Genomic DNA, 20,104 nt, shown 5'->3' with positions numbered 1-20,104 from the left:
TGGTTTGTTTAATTCAATGTTGTTAAAAGTGTGCTTCAAGAAGCAGCAAGAAAATATTGAAGTTGCTAGGAAAAAATGCAAATGGTGTGAAGCATGCGCTTTGAAGCACGCTTTTGCCTCGAACTGCGCCTCAAACATGAGGCATGCACCTTAATTGGCATCAAGTCAAATGGGGTCAACAATCTTAAAAAAGGAAAAAAAGGTAAAAGTGTTAGTGGGGGTTGGAGTTGTCCCGATTAGGGCAACCTCTCTCTCTCTCTCTCTCTCTCTCTCTCTCTCTCTCTCTCTCTCTCTCTCTCTCTCTCTCTCTCTCTCTCATTCCTAAAGGCACCTAAATGCCACAAATAAAAAATTAAATAATGACACTACAATCCTAAAGGTTTAATGGTCACTTTGGAAATTATTATAAAGCAAACCATAGTTGCACAAATCTCTCTCTCTCTCTCTCTCTCTCTCTCTCTCTCTCTCTCTCTCTCTCTCTCTCTCTCTCTCTCTCTCTCTCAACATGAACACACATGCATGCACTAAAATAACGAAGACATTTAATACCTCAGCACAAATCACATGAACCCATTGTGAATCAGTAGATTTTCGAAATGCACCACCTAGTCGACCACATAAACTGCATTGAACATCGGGCCTTTCTCGCATGTTGACATGTGTGGATCCTCTGTACTGCCTATAAAACTCTTCGCACAGTTCACAGTACCATGGAGCAACATAGTTCTTGAGAATACGATAGCAATCCATGTGAACAGAAACCTGCACATGAAATCATCTCTTAATTATAAATGCCACCAAGAACGCATACAGACAAGCTTCCTACATAAAAAATACAGAACCTTGCAGCTGACACAAACAGAAACACGGTTTGATGCTCTGTCACGTCTTCTACAAATATTACAGAACATATGATGTTCTTTGCGAAATTCTGAGTGCTTATCTGATGAAAATTTTCCAACAGCCAATCTTGACAATGTTTGCTTCGCATGAGGAACCAACTGAGAGTAAGAACCAGTCCTACCGCTTGTAAAAGTAAGCCTTAGAGGACCCTGTAGGTATTAAGAACCCCAAGCCATTAATTAACAGATTTAGTAAGATAAAATTGAATCATCAGACTCAATAGATGCCACACTTCATGATGAGTATTCTCAGCATTAACCTCTTCATGTGCGTCTTTTCTTAAGGACGAAACTCTAGAAGAAGCGGCAGCAGCAGCAGTAGCAGCTGCAAGTACAGCCTGTGCTTCTTTATATTTTTTCTCCTTCCTCCCCTGCTTCTTTGCCTCTCTAACCTCACAAAGAAACTGGTTGATAACCAGGGCATCCCACCTTTGCCTTCTTAGTAACTCCAGCTCTTTTGGGAGATTCTTAATAACCTTGAAAACTAAATCTTCTGCATAAATGTTTGAAATGATGTAACAGTTGCAAGAACACCCAACATCCCATCATGGAAAAAGAAAGTACACAGTCAAGATAAACTACAGAAACATTTCATCCAACCTATGGCCAGGATACTGCGAAAATGATGAAAGATGAAATAGAAGGACAAGATGGTAATACCACATCGATGCTTGTTGGCAACTGCACTCTCAAGAAGTCTGTTTTGAAAGAAAAGAATTTCTCCTTCTATTTCATCTGCTGGTGAAAGATCCAGAATGCCCATCTTCCTCGCCTTATCCAACTGTCTGCATTTTGTTAAATCTGATGAATGATCTGTTCCACCATATTCAAATTGCCTATGTTGCTGTTTGGTGGAAGAACTCCCAATTGAAACTACTTTTGGGTCAAACATGGTTTGGTCACTCTGATCTGGCAAGGAGCATATTACTACATAAATACCCAATAAGGTATGAGCTACATAAAATATCAACAGGCAACAAATGAACAACTATTTCAGAGAAAAGATAGTCGATGGACTTTACCATTGTTCTGTAATTGGCAATTTTCCTGCCTGGAAACTAATGCCTTCTGCATTTGCATCAATTTCATCCGGATAAATGGATGTACATGAGATGAATGAGATGACTTGGTGCTTCACAACCACAAAAAAGAGAAAAAGAAAATCAAAGCAGCATTTAGAACAGAAACCATTAGGCATATCATAAAAGGCAAACATAACCCTTTAGCAGCAACATATCATGAGCATATACGGTCATTCCATAAAGTGAAAAATTGAATAGATCATGTCATACTCACTTGAGATCGTGCAAGGAATCAGAATTTTCGTAGCCTATGCATGAGTTAGCTTCTACTATGGACTGGCATGGTCCTTCCAGACCTGCATTGGTATGTGAGGAATTTTTGTCTGCATCCACTATACAGGCAAACCAAAATTGTTGATCAGAAACCAAGAAATTTGTCACCTGGTAAGAAAAAAACATAACTAATGGAACTGACAACGAGCATTCACAGCAGACCATGATGATGCTTGCCCATGTTGCTCCTGATCATAGTAGAGAAAAACAAACTGTATACAAGGTAGGCAGGAGAGTTCTACAAGTAGCAATGTAAACAAGTTCAGTTAGGAACTATGTCACAGGGATTCGGCTAGGAGGGTGCCGCACCCGCGTCGACTCGACGCGGGTGCGGGTGCGGGTGCCGCACCGGGTGCGGTCAACTCGATCCTGGGTGTGTTGACCGCACCCAGGATCATTAATGTCCATTTAAAAAAAAAAAAATTTGCCCAAATGGGCTTCAAATTTTTTTTTAAAAAACTTTATGCTAGTCTGTCAGCTGCCTAGCATAAAGTAAGTTTTTCAGTTTTCACGCACAGCTGCTGACAGCAGCTGTCAGCACAGCTGCAGCAGCTGTCTGTCAGCTGCTGTCAGCAGCTGCCTGTCAGCTGCTGACAGCAACTGCCTGACAGCTGCAAAGTTTAAAAAAAAAAACCCGCCTATTCCCCAACCCCCTTTTTAAAAAAAAAAAACCGCCTATTCCCCAACCCCCTTTATATATATATATATATATATATATATATATATATATATATATATATATATATATATATATATATATATATATATATATATATATATATATATATATATATATATATATTACTTATTACTTATTACTTATTACATTTTTGCCCCTGCCGCACCCCGCACCCGGGTTTTTTGGAAGTGCCGAATCCCCGCACCCGCACCCGCGCCCGCACCCGCACCCATGTGACATAGGTTAGGAATCAGGCATGATCAGTTCTGGCCTAATCAGATTTGGATCGGGACCAATAGGAAATAGGCTAGTACTGAATCCAGATCAGACTAGCGACTTCTCAAATATGCCTCACATGTATTCCGATTCAGATGTTAGTCAGATTTGCATTCAGATACAAAGCTCTGAACTGAATCCCAGATCTGATTATTAATGGGAGTCGGTTTCCTTGTTCAAATTCGACTACATGGATTTGGGTTGTCAAATAACAAGCACAAACCCTAACTGTACAATTTCATTTGGATGCGCCCATAATGCACCTTCAGCGAGAAAAGCTTCCGTGAAGTATTGCATTCTGTCATGAGTTTGCAGGATAAGATTGCTGAAAATGACTCAATAGGCTCTCTTTCTGCACTGACTCAGCATAAATTTCAAAATGGCAACTAATCATCTAAAACTTAAAATTGGCTTCATAACCATTCTGAGATATTAAATGAGAGCTACGTATCACTCCAATTAATAGATCTTGCACGTTTCAAAATGGTCATTTACAGTATGCTCTTGTTTGCAGACAAGCAAACTTCTCTGTGCTAACATCCTAGCTATGTCACATGGACACTCCATTTTGCCCTCCGTACCCGTGTCGACATGTGTCATTTTGCCCTCCGTACATAAAAGTTTGTATTCAATTTATAATTATATTTTCAGATTATAACTATATATTTTCAGTATATAATATATATTTTAGATATAACATATATATATAGATTATATTCAGTTTATTTTGAATTTATTTTGTATTTATGTTATATTTAATATATATAGTTGTGTCCCCGTACCCACATTTTTTGGAATTGCTGTGCCGTACACTCCGTACCCATACCCGTAGTGCACCCGTACCCATACCCAAGTGACAGCATCCTAGGAAGCTTCTTTAACATAATATACGTATATAGGCAGCTATGAAAACACCCATTATTTATCATGGAAAGAGGTCATCATGAGCAGAAAATTAAGAGAAATGAAACAGAAAAAGAAACCATGTCATGCAGGCAGGACAATCTGACACTGCCAGAACACGAACATTTTGAGAGGAGATTGGTTGGTTATTGCAGGTTCAGTAAAAGGTCTGGCCATGTCAGAGCTTATTGGAACATGACATAAATGACAAGACAAACACAAGCGCAGAACATGCTAGAATGCACAAATGCAGAATATGAAGGAATGCACTGAGACCAGTAATTTCATAAAGAGTGATTTCCACAAACCAAAATCGTTAAATACAAATCAAATATTCATTGGAGACAGAAAAATAAGCTAGCAGTCACAACTAGGGATGCAAACGGAACGGATCCTGTGTCGAAGTTTTATGATTTTTGGCTGTTCTGGCCCAAACCGGATCCGACTTTCCTATGTATTTAGATAATCCAGATTTGATCTGCTTGCATCCCTAGTCATAAATATCAAAAACGTGCAGCAGTTGCATGTTAGTTATTGGTGGGAAAAAAGGTCAAGAATTTAATCATGGGAAAATTTCATGGCTATAGGCAGCTTAAATAACTTGCATTTACACACTCCACGCTGCTTCTGTGTCGCTGATAATTATAAAATCTTTTTTTCTGAAAGGGAGATAATTTGTTCCTTTTTTTTAAAGGAAAGATGGACTTTCCTTAATAACAAGAAAAAACCAAAGGTGATGAGCAGTCACCCCACAACAAAAGAGGATATAAAAAGAAACCAAATATGAACGGACAATGTGCTTATATTAAAACCGATCCTTAGTGAACCAATTTAATCAATAACCATGCCCCACCATCTCTCTCAAGCAAGTAATCATAATGATGACTGTAACCACAGGTGTATAACCTATGTCACATGGGTGCGCGTGCGGGTGCGGGGGTGCGGCACTTTCAAAAACCTAGGGTGTGGGGGTGCGGCAGGGGCAAAAATGTAAAAAAAAATTATATATATATATATAGAAGGGGGGTCCAAAATTGAAACTTCTAAATAAAATCATTTAAAACTTCAAAATATGGGTTTAATTTACACGTTGGCTTTAGGAGACCTTTCCTATTCTCAATGAAAGCTTTTAATTTCCAAGAATCTAAATAAAATAATTTAAAACTTCAAAATATGGGTTTAATTTACACGTTGGACTTTAGGAGACCTTTCCTATTCTCAATGAAAGCTTTTAATTTCCAAGATAGATTTTAGGAAACAGTTTTCTATTATCAACACTTTCCAAAGCTGCCTTGTTGAGAAACTAGTTTTATGTTTTTGGTGGATGAGAGGAAGTTTTATTACTATTAAATGAGAGAGAGAGAGAGAGTTTAATGAGAATTTATTCACTTGAAAATAATGTTGTTCAGTTCATTTTAAATGAATTTAAAGCAAGGGTCTCTTTTTTTTTCCAAAGCAGATTTTTTTTAATAAAAAAAATGGACCAAAATGACCCTGGGTGCATTGACCGCACCCAAGGTCGGGTTGACCGCCCGGGTGCCGCACGCGCACCCGCATCGCGTCGACGCGGGTGCGGCACCTGTCTTGGCGAATCCCTGTGACATAGTGTATAACTCTCAGATCACATAATAATTCTTGAAAGTTTTGCTAATTCTTTCCAACCTATGTTACTTGGACATTGACACGGTGGACGTCCGTGTCAGACACATGAAGTAAATGTCGAACACAGCAGGTCTTAAAAACTAGATACTTGGACACGGAAATATATATATAAGAGATAAAAGAGAGATTTAAAGAAATTATACAAACAAAATCATATAATATAAAATGCACATTTCTTTCCCATTTGTAATTTGATCCTTGATAATCTACAGTTTTAGGGACATGTAAGATTGTAAGCACAAAAAGTCAAGAACAAATCATCAATGACTAATGGGAGTGCCAATGCGTGATGGATACTTCACAAGTATCTTCTACACCCTAGAATAGTGTACATAAAGCTGGACACCCCTGTCCTTTATGCAAGAAACTGGACACTCCTTGGACACAGCATGTCCAGACTCCAAACACAATTTAAGGTGTCGGACACCCAACACGCATGTCCAAATTTTTGAACACTTCTAATTTTAAAAAAATGGCATGTCGGTGCCATGTCCAGGGGTGCCAGTGTTGGTGTCTGTGTCAGTGTCAGTGTCGGGAAGTGTCCAACACCGACACTTCAGCTTAGGTGAAGTGTCCATGTAACAGTTTCCAACCAAATGATCACAACACTGAAGTCTTCAACCAATGCCAAACCACACCAATTCGTATCCACATCTAAGATGCCACGACCTGTCATATTTATCTGATCAGCTCCCAGACTCCACTCTGGCCAAGCCCAGTCATTATACCTTTCGAAAAACAGATGTGACCAGAACAGATAGAAGGTGGACTCCACTTTAAACACAACTGACAATGACTTGCCAGCATGAAACCTCTTTTCTTCAAATTTAATTGGTTGTCACTTGTCACCAATCTAAAGAGATAAATCATCAAAACAAAGTGGTCATTTAAGGACCACTCGCCCAAATAGACTCTAGAAAAAAAGGAAAATTCACCAAATCAATAAGGACTTTGTAGGAAGATTTCAAAGAAAATATCCCATAATTCCTGTAATTCCAGCCAACAAAATCCTCTAACAAAGGTATGGTCTGAGTCCTCAAGCTCATCATAACCTTCCATGCATCCCATTCAAACAAATCAACTACCATTTCAAAGTAATAGTCAGCCAAATTCAAGTTGTTCCCAAACTCATGCCTGATTTGAGATTATGGTACCGAGTCTGAACCCAAGTCTAATTGTACTCACCATAAGAGAAACCATACCCGGGTCCTATAAAGATTTCATGAACCAGACCCGGATCATACCTGGTAAAATAATATTTTTTACCTTTTTTACATTGAAAATATGTGAATCTTAGTCGGAACTCGGGTCAAGCCCGAGTCTGGTATGAAATTTCACAAACCATACCCAGCTCCATATATTAATCGGACCCTTCGGGTCCGACCCAGATTCTAATCAGACCTTCTTGTTTATCACCAAACCCTGACCTTATAGGGTATGGTACGGGTCGGGTCCGGATCAAACCCGACCCATTGACACCCCTAGGTATGGGTAGGGAAAGTGCGAACCCAAATAATATTTGGGACAACCCGAACCCGACCCGAGCAATATGAAGGCCGGTTTGGGTCATGATTTTTGTCGGGGACCTGACCCCACCTGGCTTTCTTGTTGGGTACCCCACCCGAGTATTTTATATATATTTTTCATAAAAATAAATTTTTTTAATATGTGGGTCCAAGTATGGAATTTTATTTTTGTGACCCGATAGAACCCAAAACCGATTAATACTTATATGGGAAGGTTTGGGTCAACCTTAACCCAATCCGTTGCCAAACTTGTGACTCGGAATCAGATCGCCCAACCCTTGACTCGCGAGTCAGCGGGTCGACTAGGTAACTTGGACGGGTTAGGACTATGAATTTTCTAGTGTTAAGATATAGAAAAAATCAAAAATCATATTGTATAATCACTAAATTTAGCACGACATCAATGACTAAGCTATATAAGTATTCAACTATACATAATTGTTAATATTTATGACTTAAAAACATATAGTTCTTTATAACAAGTATTATTTTATGAGAATTATGCATTAAAATCACAAAATGCATGACAAAAACACATAAGAGGCATGTGGATCGGCAGACCTGAATCGGTGACCCAGTTGGTGTCCAATCCGGGTCGACTCGGGCGATTCCCATGTTGACTCGCCGGATTTAACAACTATGTTGACAGCCCTAGAAGCAATTCACCAAAGATTCAAGTTTCAACACCAATCGAAGGGTCCAAAAATTTCATCTAGATCCATTGCCCAATATAAACTTTAGAATTTATTTGAACTTGATAAGACTCTAAACCATCTTCTCCACAGACAACCCTTTTCTTATCTGGAATTATTAATCCATCTCCAAGGTAAACCATCTAGACCATGTTTATTTCTACTCATCCACCATGCATTCTCTTTGAAATCAAATACAGATATTTAATTAGAAAAGGTCTGTTAATGATGCTGATTTTTCTTACTTCCAAACCTCCTAGAGAGATTGGAAGCCAACTTGCTTCAACTAGACTGGATGATAACCTTTAGAGGCTCCCTTACAGAATCAAGGAAACATTCTTGACCCTTCTATCCACCTGTTTTAGTATACTATGAAAAGAAAGAAAGATGGAACACTCGTAAGAGCATAGCTTAATAGTATTACTCTCCATGTCATGGATAGATGACAAGCACACCATGTCGCATAGGTACAGATTGGTACGACATGATTATTTTACAAAAAAAAAAGGGTGAGGGTGTGGCTGGGCTGCATATATTGCACACATAGACATACATATATGCTGCAAATCAATATTCCAGTAAAATATAACAAGAAAAACAAAGGTGTAAAATATTTATAGAGACATGGAATGTATCCTATGTATTATTGTATAGCATATCTCTATGTGGCAGTACCTAAAAGCACAGCTTCAGCACTGATAAGTACGAATGTCTACCAAGATTGGATTCTTTTGCTAATACTCTCTTCTATGGCAACCAGTGGTGCTCTCTTGAAATTTCCAAATATTATTTTGTGAGCCCTGATCAGACTCCCAATAGGACAGCCAAGGTCTATAGATGCCACCCTGCTAATTACTTTATCCACATGGAATAATAGCAGCCTTGTTTCACTTCATTAATCCTCAACATAAAGCCACATGCATGCCATGTTTAGCTCGTACTTGCTAATTCATATAACAAAAGGAAGCATCAACAAACTAGATAAGAGTTCGATAAGAGATACCTAAGAAGATGTTCTTTCAAGAAATTAATCTCCATCACCTTCTTCATGAATAGATCTGAACTCTCACCAGCTATATTAAAGAGTGATGATGATAGGGGTCATCTTGCCTCAAGCCCCTCAGATGAAAAAAAAAACTCATGATTACGTGTCGACAAAAGTATTCCCTCCTTATCCATAATCCCCCATACTCCCCATCCCCTCCTAGGAACAAAAAAATCCCAGTAAACAGAATAAAAAAACCTCTTCAATCCCACTGTGAGTGAAATGTTCAAATTCTCCCCTTACATACGGTATGTATAGATTTACTTTCAATTATCTAATGACGTCCAATTCTTCTCCTTGATGCAAAAGTAAATGGGAAATCCAAGATTAGTTATTTCAAAATTATTTTTAAGAACTTTCGTAATATGACTAACTCCTTGTTTGTCTTCACCGGTGATGATCATGTCATCTACATACAGCAGTAGGATGACGATACCTACATCATATTCTTAACAAATAAAAACATGATCTATATCCAAAATTTAACATGACAAAATTGAATCTATCATACCAGGCTTTAGGAGCCTATTTCAAACCATATAAAGCTTTCTTTAAATAGAGTATATCCAGGTGAAACCTCAAGACCTGGGAGAGTATCCATACAGGCTTCTTCTTTCAAATCTCCATTCAAAAAAATAATTTTCACATCCATTTGATATATAGGTCAATCTTTAATGAAAGCTAAGGCTATGAGAGTCCTAACAGTGATCATTCTTGTTACAGGGGCAAAGGTTTTTTCAGTCTATTCTGTATTCTTGAGCATATCCCTTGGCAACTAATCTATCCTTGTATCTTTCTAATGTTCCATCACTTTTGGTTTTGATTTTATATACTCATCCACGTCCTATTAGCTTTTTCCCATTAGGTAATCTCACAATAACACAAGTCTTAGCTTTTTCTAAGGCTTCCAACTCAATTTCATGGCTTTGACCCACTCCAGAAGATCTTTAACTTGACCATGTCTTGGGATCAAAATAGGAGTATACGCAAGCTAAACATGTCCAATGTTGGGGAGAGAAAGGCTCATAGGATACAAAGCGATCGAAGAGTCTCAAAACTCTAGTAGATTTCCTAAGGTTGGAAGGTTTATCTTGTTCAATCTGAGTGAATCTTTCTAAAGCACTAAGTCGGTTCTCAGTGGATCTTCTAGAATATGAGGAGAGGGGGCTCAATTTCGGAAGTGACATTCTCATTATGAAAATTGTAACATTTTCTTCTTGATAAAGCACATCAACATCATTATCAATATTTACTTTAGGCAACAAGTCTAACAGAAATGAATATTCATCATCTTTCGTAGGCATACTAGAGTCAAAATAGCTCTTTTTTCAACAAAATAAACATTTCTTGAAACATATAATTTAGTATTTTTAATATCAATCATTTTTTATTCTTAGCATAACCAATAAAAGTACAAGAATTGGCTTTTGGTGAGAGTTTGTCTCTTTATTCATTTAAAACAAAACAACCAAAAAATCTCAACCTACTACAATCTAGTTATACATCAAAAAGCTTTTCAACAGAGGAAATGTTTTTCAAGGAAGATGGCGTCATTCAGTTTATGAGATAAACAGCAGTGAGGGCAGCTTCGGCCCACAAATATTTTGGAACATTGTTTGAAATCAAAAGGGTTCTAGCAGTTTCTATAATGTGTCTATGTTTCCTTTTTGTTAAACCATTTTATTGAGGTGTATTAGGACAAGACATTTGATAACAAATACCATTTAAATCAAGATAATTTTTAAAATCATTTGAAACATACTCTCCCCTTGAATAGTAAAAGATCGGGAAGAAATGAAATTGTGTTTAGCAAAAGGAAGAGATATCATTTTTCCAAGTATGCAATCAACACAATTAAGATTTTCTTCATTACAAAAAAAATCCAAACAAAAAAAATATGAAACTTGGGATACACAAGGATGACCTAAACATTTAGGACAAATTACATAATCAATATGTTTAGCAATATTACAAAAAAAAATAGATAATTCAATAAAGACCATGTAATAGAGGCTTCCTTCTCTATGGCCTTGCTCAATAAGCTTTCTTGACCAGCGATCCTGCACCCAACAACCATTTGATGATAAGGAAACATCACACCCATGGTCGGATATTTGAGAAACGAAAAGAAGGTTTAAACTTAATTTTGGACTATGTCTAACATTTGAAAGAAAAAACTTTTTTGAATTTTCAAGAATTTTATCAATGTTTCATATACCTTTTATGTGTAAAGAAGTTTCATCAGTCGTAGAAACAAAAGAATCATTTAAATTGGTATAATAATAAAAAAGAAGATCAATATTTGGGGTCATATGAAAAGTGTTAAGTCGTATATATATATAATATATATATGATTATATATTCTATTTATAATGTTGTAATAGGTAATACCCTCTAGGAGTATTTTCGTTCTTTGTAATAGGTTGTGCCCATTAGGGGCACATCAATCCTTTTATCTTCTTTTATGTTTGTAATTTTTGAATTTGGCTAAGGCAATTTTTGTCAAAGGCCTAAGAGCCATTGGGAGCTCCTCAACAACGGCCGTTGGGATGCTCACAATGGCTCTTTGAGCCTCTCCATGTGTATATAAAGGGAAACTCCTCCTCATTTGTTGTTAGTGCTTTTCTAAGCATTCTCTCATAATAAAGTTAGTATTTTTTATATGATTGTGTTTATGTCTTTTACTCTTTTAAGTCTTTTGTATGCACTTTGTGCTTGTGTAGTGCGTTAGTGCTTTTGTATTGTCCCTTGGTGGACTTGTAATTGTGCTTGTACATTTCATATTTGAATTTCCACATACTTCATTGCATGGTATCAAAGCCAAGAAAATTTTCTTAGTATTTTGCCTTTTTGGGTCTTGAGATTCTTTGGTTTGAGTTCGTGATTCGTGAAAGAATATTGATCGATATATGACTTGGATTCAAGGGAGATATTGGCTCGGAATGTATCTTAAATCTTTATATATATAATTATCTTTTGAAGTTGTCTATCTCATGCTTTATGCATGAGAAAAACACTAATTTTTTCTTATATGTGAAAATTTATTTTTTATTTCTTAAAACCTTTTTTTGAAATTTTTGTTGTTTTATGTTTGTTAATTAGTAAATGATTGTTTTTTCTTGAAATTCCTTGGGTACATGAGGTTATTTGTTAAAAAATTTAAATGTCTTTTTCAAACTTGTTAGATTAAAATTGCATTTATATTTGTGCTAATTTATTAAACTGTTTTCATAAGGATTTTGTGAAATAATATTTATTAATGTGAATGCTTTTATAAATCCTTTTAATGTGTAAGTATGTGACCTAGTGTTTTTTTTAAGTTTATGTGTTCTTGACACTTAGATACTTTATTTGAACATTTTGTGGTTATAAGTGTCAAAATATGTCTTTATGTATGATTTCAAATTTATTGTGTTTTTATCCTTATATTGGACATTGATGAACTAATATTAGTGTTGTTTCTTTATTGCTAAATATCTTTAAATGATTTGAAATATTTATTTTAATAATGGTTTTGTGTGATTTTCACAACTATGATCTTATGAGACTTCATTTAACTTGTGTACTCTTCTTACATGGTATCATACGTGGTTGGGTCTCGGTGATCATGGATATTTTGTTATAAATTTGAATACATGATCTTTGTGCACTTATGATAGTCTTTCCATACCCATTGAAGAATGAGTTTGTTTATTTGTGCATAAGGTTTTGAGCATCATTTCTTCATGTATAACTTGTTCTTTTATGGGTATTATGCTCTCATCCTTGAGAAATTTATGTTGAACTCCTCTATGAGGTTTATGAATTTGTTTTGAATATGCATTGTAAAAAAATTTAAAATTATTTTTGTTATTATGTGCTCTCTTGTTGGTAGAGTTAGTAGATGTTATGTGTAGGAGAAAGATTGATATTTTATGTCTTCAAGAGACCAAATGGGTAGGTGAGAAAGCTAAAGTGATAGAACCTTGGGGATATAAGATTTGGTATACAGGAATAAATAGGAATAGGAATGGAGTAGGGATTGTTATGAGTCGTCAGTTTATAGATAATGTAGTTGAGGTCCGTAGGAAGGGTGATAGAATTTTACTTATTAAATTAGTATTAGGTACGGATATTATTAATATTATTAGTGTTTATGCACCTCAAGTAGGTTTAGATGATTCCATTAAGCATCAATTTTGGGAAGATTTAGATGGAGTAGTACAAGAGACATCTTATGGAGAAAAGCTTTTCATCGGCGGTGACCTTAATGGACATGTAGGCATTAGTAGGGATGGATTTGAGAATATCCATGGAGGCTATGGTATAGGAGAAAGAAATGAAAGTGGAGAAAGGATTTTAGATTTTTGTTTGTCCTATGATATGATCTTAGCAAACACTTGGTTTAGGAAGAGGGAGTCTCACCTAGTAACATTTAAAAGTGGGGTTAATACGAGTCAGATAGATTTTTTCCTACTTAGAAAGAGAGATAGGGGTTGTTGCATCGATTGTAAGGTTATACCAAGAGAAAGTGTAGCTACACAACATAGAGTCTTAATTTTAGATCTTAGAATTAGACAATGCCGCAAAAGGGATAGACATAGGATAGATCCTAGAATTAAGTGGTGGGCACTGAAAGGAGCTAAACAAGGAATGTTTGTAGAGCAGGTAGTTAAGGAAGTTGATTGGTGTCTCGAGGAGGATTCAGAATCAATGTGGAATAAGATAGCGGGTGGTATGAGAAAAGTAGCTAAGGAGGTATTGGGTGAGTCTAAAGGCGGTGCACCACTAGGTAAGGATACATCATGGTGGAATGAGGATGTCAAATTAGCTATTAAGGTTAAAAGAGAGTGTTATAGAAATCTAAGAGTCGTGATAATGAGAATTTGGAGAAGTATATGATAGCAAAGAAGGAAGCTAAAAAAGTTGTTCGAAACGCGTGGGCTAAGGTATATAAGGAGGTTTATGACAAGTTGGATACCAAAGAAGGCGAGAAGGATATTTATAGGCTTGCAAAGATGAGAGATAGGAAATCGAAGGATTTGGGTATGGTTAGATGTATCAAAGATGAAACGCAAAGGGTTTTAGTCAAAGATGAGGAGATTAAGGAGAGATGGAAAGATTATTTTGATAAGCTATTTAATGATAGTCATGCTCAAGATCTTGGAGACTTCTCCATTCCTTTTCATGAGATAAATCGTGACTTCATGCGCAAGATTCAAAAGAAAGAAATTGCAGAGGCTTTGAAGAAAATGAAATCAAGAAGGGCAGTTGGCCCAGATGGTATACCTATCGAGGCTTGGAAATGCTTGGGAGAGAAAGGTTTAGAATGGTTGACAAATCTTTTTAACTTGATTTGGCGAACAAATAAGATGCCTAATGAGTGGAGGAAGAGTACTTTGGTGCCTTTATATAAGAATAAGGGTGATATACAAGATTGCACAAACTATCGTGGTATAAAACTCATGAGTCATACTATGAAACTTTGGGAGAGGGTGATTGAGTCTAGGTTGAGGAAGGTTGTCATGATATCGGAGAATCAATTTGGTTTTATGCCTGGAAGATCAACTATGGAAGCTATACATCTTCTTAGACAACTTATTGAAAGATATAGAGAGAGGAACAAAGATTTGCATATGGTTTTTATTGATTTAGAGAAGGCATACGATAGAGTACCTAGGGACGTTCTCTGGTGGACAATGATGAAGAAAGGTGTTTCTCCCAAGTACATTAGTATAATTAAAGATATGTATGAAGGAGTAGTAACCAATGTCCGCACTTGTGGAGGGGTGACAACCAATTTTCCGATAACGGTTGGGTTACATCAAGGATCTGCTTTAAGCCCTTTCCTATTTGCGATAGTGATGGATGAGCTTACGAGATCAATTCAAGAAAATGTACCGTGGTGTATGTTGTTTGCTGATGATATTGTTTTGATTGATGAGTCTAGAGCTGGGGTTAATGCTAAGTTAGAATTATGGAGACAGACATTGGAAGCTAGAGGTTTTAAGTTGAATAAGAGTAAGACTGAATATATGGAATGTCGGTTTAGTAAGCAACGAAGTAGTGATGGGAGTGTAGTGAAGCTTAGTGAGCAAGATATACCGGTGAATGATTATTTCAAATATTTGGGATCCATCATTCAAAAGTATGGAGAAATTGATGGAGATGTAAATCATAGGATAAAGGTTGGGTGGATGAAATGGAAAAGTGCTACTGGAGTGCTGTGCGATCGTAGAATGCCATTGCGGTTGAAGGGAAAGTTTTATAGGACGAATATTAGACCCGCTTTACTATATGGTACGGAATGTTGGGCTGCCAAGAGACATCATATTCAAAAAATGAGTGTAGCTGAGATGCGGATGCTTAGATGGATGTGTGGAAATACAATAAAAGATAAGATTCGGAACGAAGAGATACGTAAGAAGGTAGGTGTTGCACCCATTGAAAATAAGATGCGAGAGAATCGTTTACGGTGGTTTGGACATATTCGGCGAAGGCCTAATGATGCTCCAGTTAGAAGGTTGGAGAAATGGGAAAATATATTAGTTAAAAGAGGTCGGGGTAGGCCTAGGAAGACTTGGATGGAGATGATAGGAAAGGATATGAATGCTTTGAACCTCACCGAGGACATGGCGTTGGATAGAAATGATTGGAGGAAAAGGATTCATGTGGAAGACCCAAAATGAATTTCTTTTTTGGTTCATATCGCTGACCCCATTTGTTTTGGGATGAAGGCGCAGTTGTTGTTGTTGTTGTTGTTGTGCTCTCTTGTTGGTTCTTTAGTGGCCCTTGTGATTGTGCCCACTTGTGGCTTGTGGTCTTGCCTCTTGGAAGGTGTTTTATGTGAGTACACTCGTTACACATGAACTATGTCACATGGGTGCGGGTGCGACACGGGTGTGGCGCAATTTCAAAAATTTTGGACACGGGGACTCGGCTATATATATATATATATATATATATATATATATATATATATATATATATATATATATATATAGAAGCAATAACATAGCAACAGAAAAAATTTATTAGCAATTTCATTGTCATTTATCAGTACATGAATATATAAAAATATCAAGTTTTTCAGTAGAGAAAATATGACTTGCATATGAAAATATACATCTTACAGGAAGAGGGCACATTCATGTTTCAGTTACCTTTGCTCTGGCTAAATCCTGGTTGTATTGTATTTATATTCCTTTAAATTGATAAATTGAAAGATATTTCAAAGTATTGGTCCTGAACACTGAGAAGCAACTTTCTAGAAGGCAGCTCACCCTTCGTTGGAGGAATCACGCTTCCCCTTAAAGATCACACATCCCCAATTAAATGGACTGCAGTTGCATAGACTGTGCACAGTCACAGACTGTGCAGTTGCAGTTGCAGTTGCACAGTCTGTGCATTGCAGTCAGGTTATATACATTTTTTTAAAAAAAAGTTATATAAAAAATGATTTTTTTTGTTTTTCGTCTTAAAAATGGACATTTTTGGACTCGGTCAAAGTTGACTGAGTCCAAAATGTGGACGGACTCGGCCTCGACTCTTTGACCGAGTCTGACTCGGCGTTGACCGAGTCTGGGCCGAGTCCGACTCGGCGTTGACCGAGTCTGGGCCGAGTCCGAAGCCGCACCCGTGTCGAGGCGTGTCGACTCGAGTGTGGCGCCTCCCTAGCCGAGTCCGTGTGACATAGCACATGAATGAGTTGTGCCTTATATGCTTAGTGCATCATAATCATTAATAAAAAAATTCATTGAAAAGGATTTTGTGAGGGCTCTCTTTAGAGACCTTAGGGGCATTTATGTCTTGTGATTGTGTTATGACTCTTTAATGAACATTATCTTCAATGGGATTTAAGTATTATGCTTTTTGCATACTTGGTATTAATAAAATATTAATTTATGGATTATGAGAGCCTTCTTTGTGCATGCCCTTTATGGTTCATTTTTGTGCTTGTCCATTTTGTATCTATTAGTGGACATCTTATCTTGTCATATGATTGCATTTATTGCATGTTTTTACTAAACTTATTTGAGGATTTCACTTGATTTGAATTTTTTTGTCAAATCGGTTCTTGTTCCTTGGAATGTCTTTCAAGGATTTCCTATTTGCTTCTTTGTATAGCTTAGGCCATCACACTTCTTTCAATACATCCATTATTTTTTGTTTTTCCTTATCGAGGTGAGTTGTATGCACTTCTGTGTTTGTTGAGCCAAAGTTAGTTGTTGAGGTGAGTTATGTGTGCACCTTCGTCTTCTTGTCAGTATAGATTGCCAATGTTTTGGCTCTGAAGGATAGTTGATTGACCTCTGGTTCTATGAGTGAGATGTATCATTCAATTGCTTATCTTGTGTGCCTCGGTGTTGTGGAGTCAGAGTTAGTTGTGGAGGTGAGTTATTTGTGCATCTTTGTCTTCTTATCAGTATAGATTGTCAATGTTTTGGCTCTCACTGATAATTGATTGACCTCTGGCTCTATGAGTGAGTTGTATCACTCAATTGTTTATTTAGCCTTTGTTGTTTATTGTATGTTCGTATCAATCATTGTTAGTAATGGCTCAATTGTTATTTGCTTGTAATCATTTTGGTCCTTATTGATTAAATCACATATTGTTGCAAAATTTATTGCTTTGATTTGAATATTGTGTTTAAATCTTCTTGCTTTTTTACATTAGTTTGTCTTCATTACAGTACTTTTGCCTATCCTGCCTTCTCCACTCTTCTCTCTTGTTTGAGTGACCTTTTTTTGTTAGATAAGAGATCTATGTTTATCAGTTTTACAACCATGATTGTAGTGAGTTATGTGCACCTTTAGATAGCCAGTAATATTGATGCATGGTCACTGGTATGATTATTACTAACGTTTTTGTCTGATCATTTGTCCTATGCGCTGATACACTTGAATTTTGAGGGCGTTGAGTTGGAGGTCATAAGAGGTGATCACTTATGATGAGCGAACTGGAGTTGAGATTTGCAAATATCATTTCTTATGTTATAAATTGTTGAATATGGGATTTTTAAAATCTCTCTATGAACTTTCTAATCTTTTTCACTGCTCGTTTTTCTGCATGTAAAATGTTTATTCATTGAAAAAAATTCTGATGCATTATTATGTGCATTGAATATGCTTTAATTGCATGTTGGATATATATGTCGAGGATATTTAGATTTGTTCCATGTTGATTGTCTGGAATGTTTTGGATGAATTTTAATTAATTCCTCATTTATTGTGTACTCCTTTGAGTTCTTACATTTGATATACATGTCGTATTTTGCTTAGTATAATTAATGAATGGTATCTTATTTGAAATATTTACCCAATCCGTTGAGACATTATTGCAAAATTGTTTATATCATACTGATATTTTAATGTGTTTTTCTAAGCATTTTGTTAATAACAACTTTTTTACTTGGGACACTTAGTAAGTCGTGTATCTTCTTTATGAGAGTGTTCTTGGTCCATAAGTGACCACTTAGATTTGTATCTCATTGTAGCCTTTAAGGCACTCTCTTGGGATTCTAATATGTGCTTGTTTTTTGAATTTTAGTGATCAAAATTATACTATGTACAGAAATTTTGTATGTTGTTTTTATGGTTATGACCGTCTAAACAAGAAATTCTTAAAAAATGATTCTAAAGCATGTTTCTTATGCCTATCTTAATGGTTATTGTACCTTGCTTGAATTGTTGCTAATGGTTCTAAAATTTTAAAATTAATGATTAAGGTGCATATCTTACTCGCTTTTAAAATTATTGTCTTTATGTTTTTGATATGGAACTTAATCATTCTCTTTCCATATATATATATATATATATATATATATATATATATATATATATGTGTGTGTATTTTTCTTGTTCAAAATGTATTTATTTTGAAACTATATACATATAACCTATGTTTTCTTTTAAATCTATTTAGTTAAGGTATCTTCCTTTGTATAGTTGAAACTTTTGTTTTGTTCTCTTTGCATGTCCTTAAAGATAACATGGGTTGATAAAGAAATTTGAAGCATCATGAAGATGGAGATAGCCGATGAAGGCATTTGGTGAAGATTATCAATGAAGACTTGGATCCTTCCATTTGTTCTTTTCTGTATTTTCAAACTCTCGGTAATCACAATGTAAGTTTAAGGGGGAGTGGGGGAGTGTTAAGTTTGACATGTATATATATATAATATATGTATTTTCATACATACATATATATATATATATATTAATTATTTATAATGTTGTAATAGGTAATACCCTCTAGGGTTATCATCTTTTATAATAGGTTGTGCCCGTTACGAGCACATCAGTCATTTTATTCTTCTTTTATTTTTGTAATTTTGTATTTGGCTAAGGGCATTTTTGTCAAAGGCCTTAAGAGTCGTTGGGAGCTCCCTCAACGGCTATATTTATAGTCGTTGGGATGCTCCCAACTAGGGCTGCACACGAACCAAGTTTGAGCCGAGCCTAGGCTGTTCAAACTTGACCCGCTCAGAAAAAAACTTGTTCAAGCTCGGCTCGAGCTCAGAGCCGAGGTGGAACAGCCTTGTCCAGACTCGGCTCGGTTTCGAGCTCAAGCTGAGCAGAGCTTTATCCGAGGTTTAAAAAATAATTTATCTTTCACTTTTGAAGAGGTGAAACTCGATCCCCAACCTCTCCAAAATGTGTACAAATACGTCATCGTTAGGCCAGACTGTCCATTTTTTACTATTATGGGGAAAAAATAATACATATTCTAAAAACATGGGCTAAGTTATTGTAAAACGTTAAAAGTTATACTAGCAGCTGATTTGATACTGTGGCCTTTCCAAAAAAAGTTGAAAGCATGCCCGTTAGAGAAACATTGATTGTTGTTTATACTTTTGCAAACATATTTTATATATGCTATTTTTACAAGCCTAGTCGAGCTTTTTTATCTTTATCGAGTTTAGTGGTCAGCTCATTTATGTAGATTGAGCCTAGACTTATTTACAAGCTCGGGTCATTTTCTTTCATGGACGAGCTCGAGCCGAGCTTAAACAGGTCGAGCTTGAACCGAGCCTGAGTTAGCTCGGCTCGGTGTGCATCCCTACTCCCAACAGCTCTTTGAGC

General features: G+C 36.3%; 1 protein-coding gene across 4 annotated transcripts in view; it reads right to left on the bottom strand.

Annotated features, from left to right (window-relative positions):
• Window positions 1-20,104, bottom strand: part of LOC149841204 (uncharacterized) — a 63,198-nt gene that overhangs the window by 20,108 nt on the left and 22,986 nt on the right. For 2 of the 4 annotated variants that reach the window (XM_090003675.1, XM_090003677.1), the window contains 6 exons: window positions 2,199-2,316; window positions 1,925-2,034; window positions 1,563-1,811; window positions 1,163-1,395; window positions 843-1,052; window positions 550-762 (listed from right to left, as the gene is read on the bottom strand). In XM_090003675.1, coding sequence (XP_089859801.1) covers window positions 550-762; window positions 843-1,052; window positions 1,163-1,395; window positions 1,563-1,811; window positions 1,925-2,034; window positions 2,199-2,316 — 1,133 coding nt within the window. Of the gene's footprint in view, window positions 1-549; window positions 763-842; window positions 1,053-1,162; window positions 1,396-1,562; window positions 1,830-1,924; window positions 2,035-2,198; window positions 2,317-20,104 lie in introns of all 4 variants that reach the window. The other 2 variants (XM_090003678.1, XM_090003676.1) reach the window with 2 other exon arrangements.

The sequence above is a fragment of the Nuphar pumila genome, chromosome 4 (assembly GCF_984573655.1).
Source record: "Nuphar pumila chromosome 4, dmNupPumi1.hap1.1, whole genome shotgun sequence".
Taxonomy (NCBI): domain Eukaryota; kingdom Viridiplantae; phylum Streptophyta; class Magnoliopsida; order Nymphaeales; family Nymphaeaceae; genus Nuphar; species Nuphar pumila.
The sequence above is the reverse complement of the archived record's forward strand: the minus strand, read 5'-3'. Positions and strand labels throughout refer to the sequence as shown.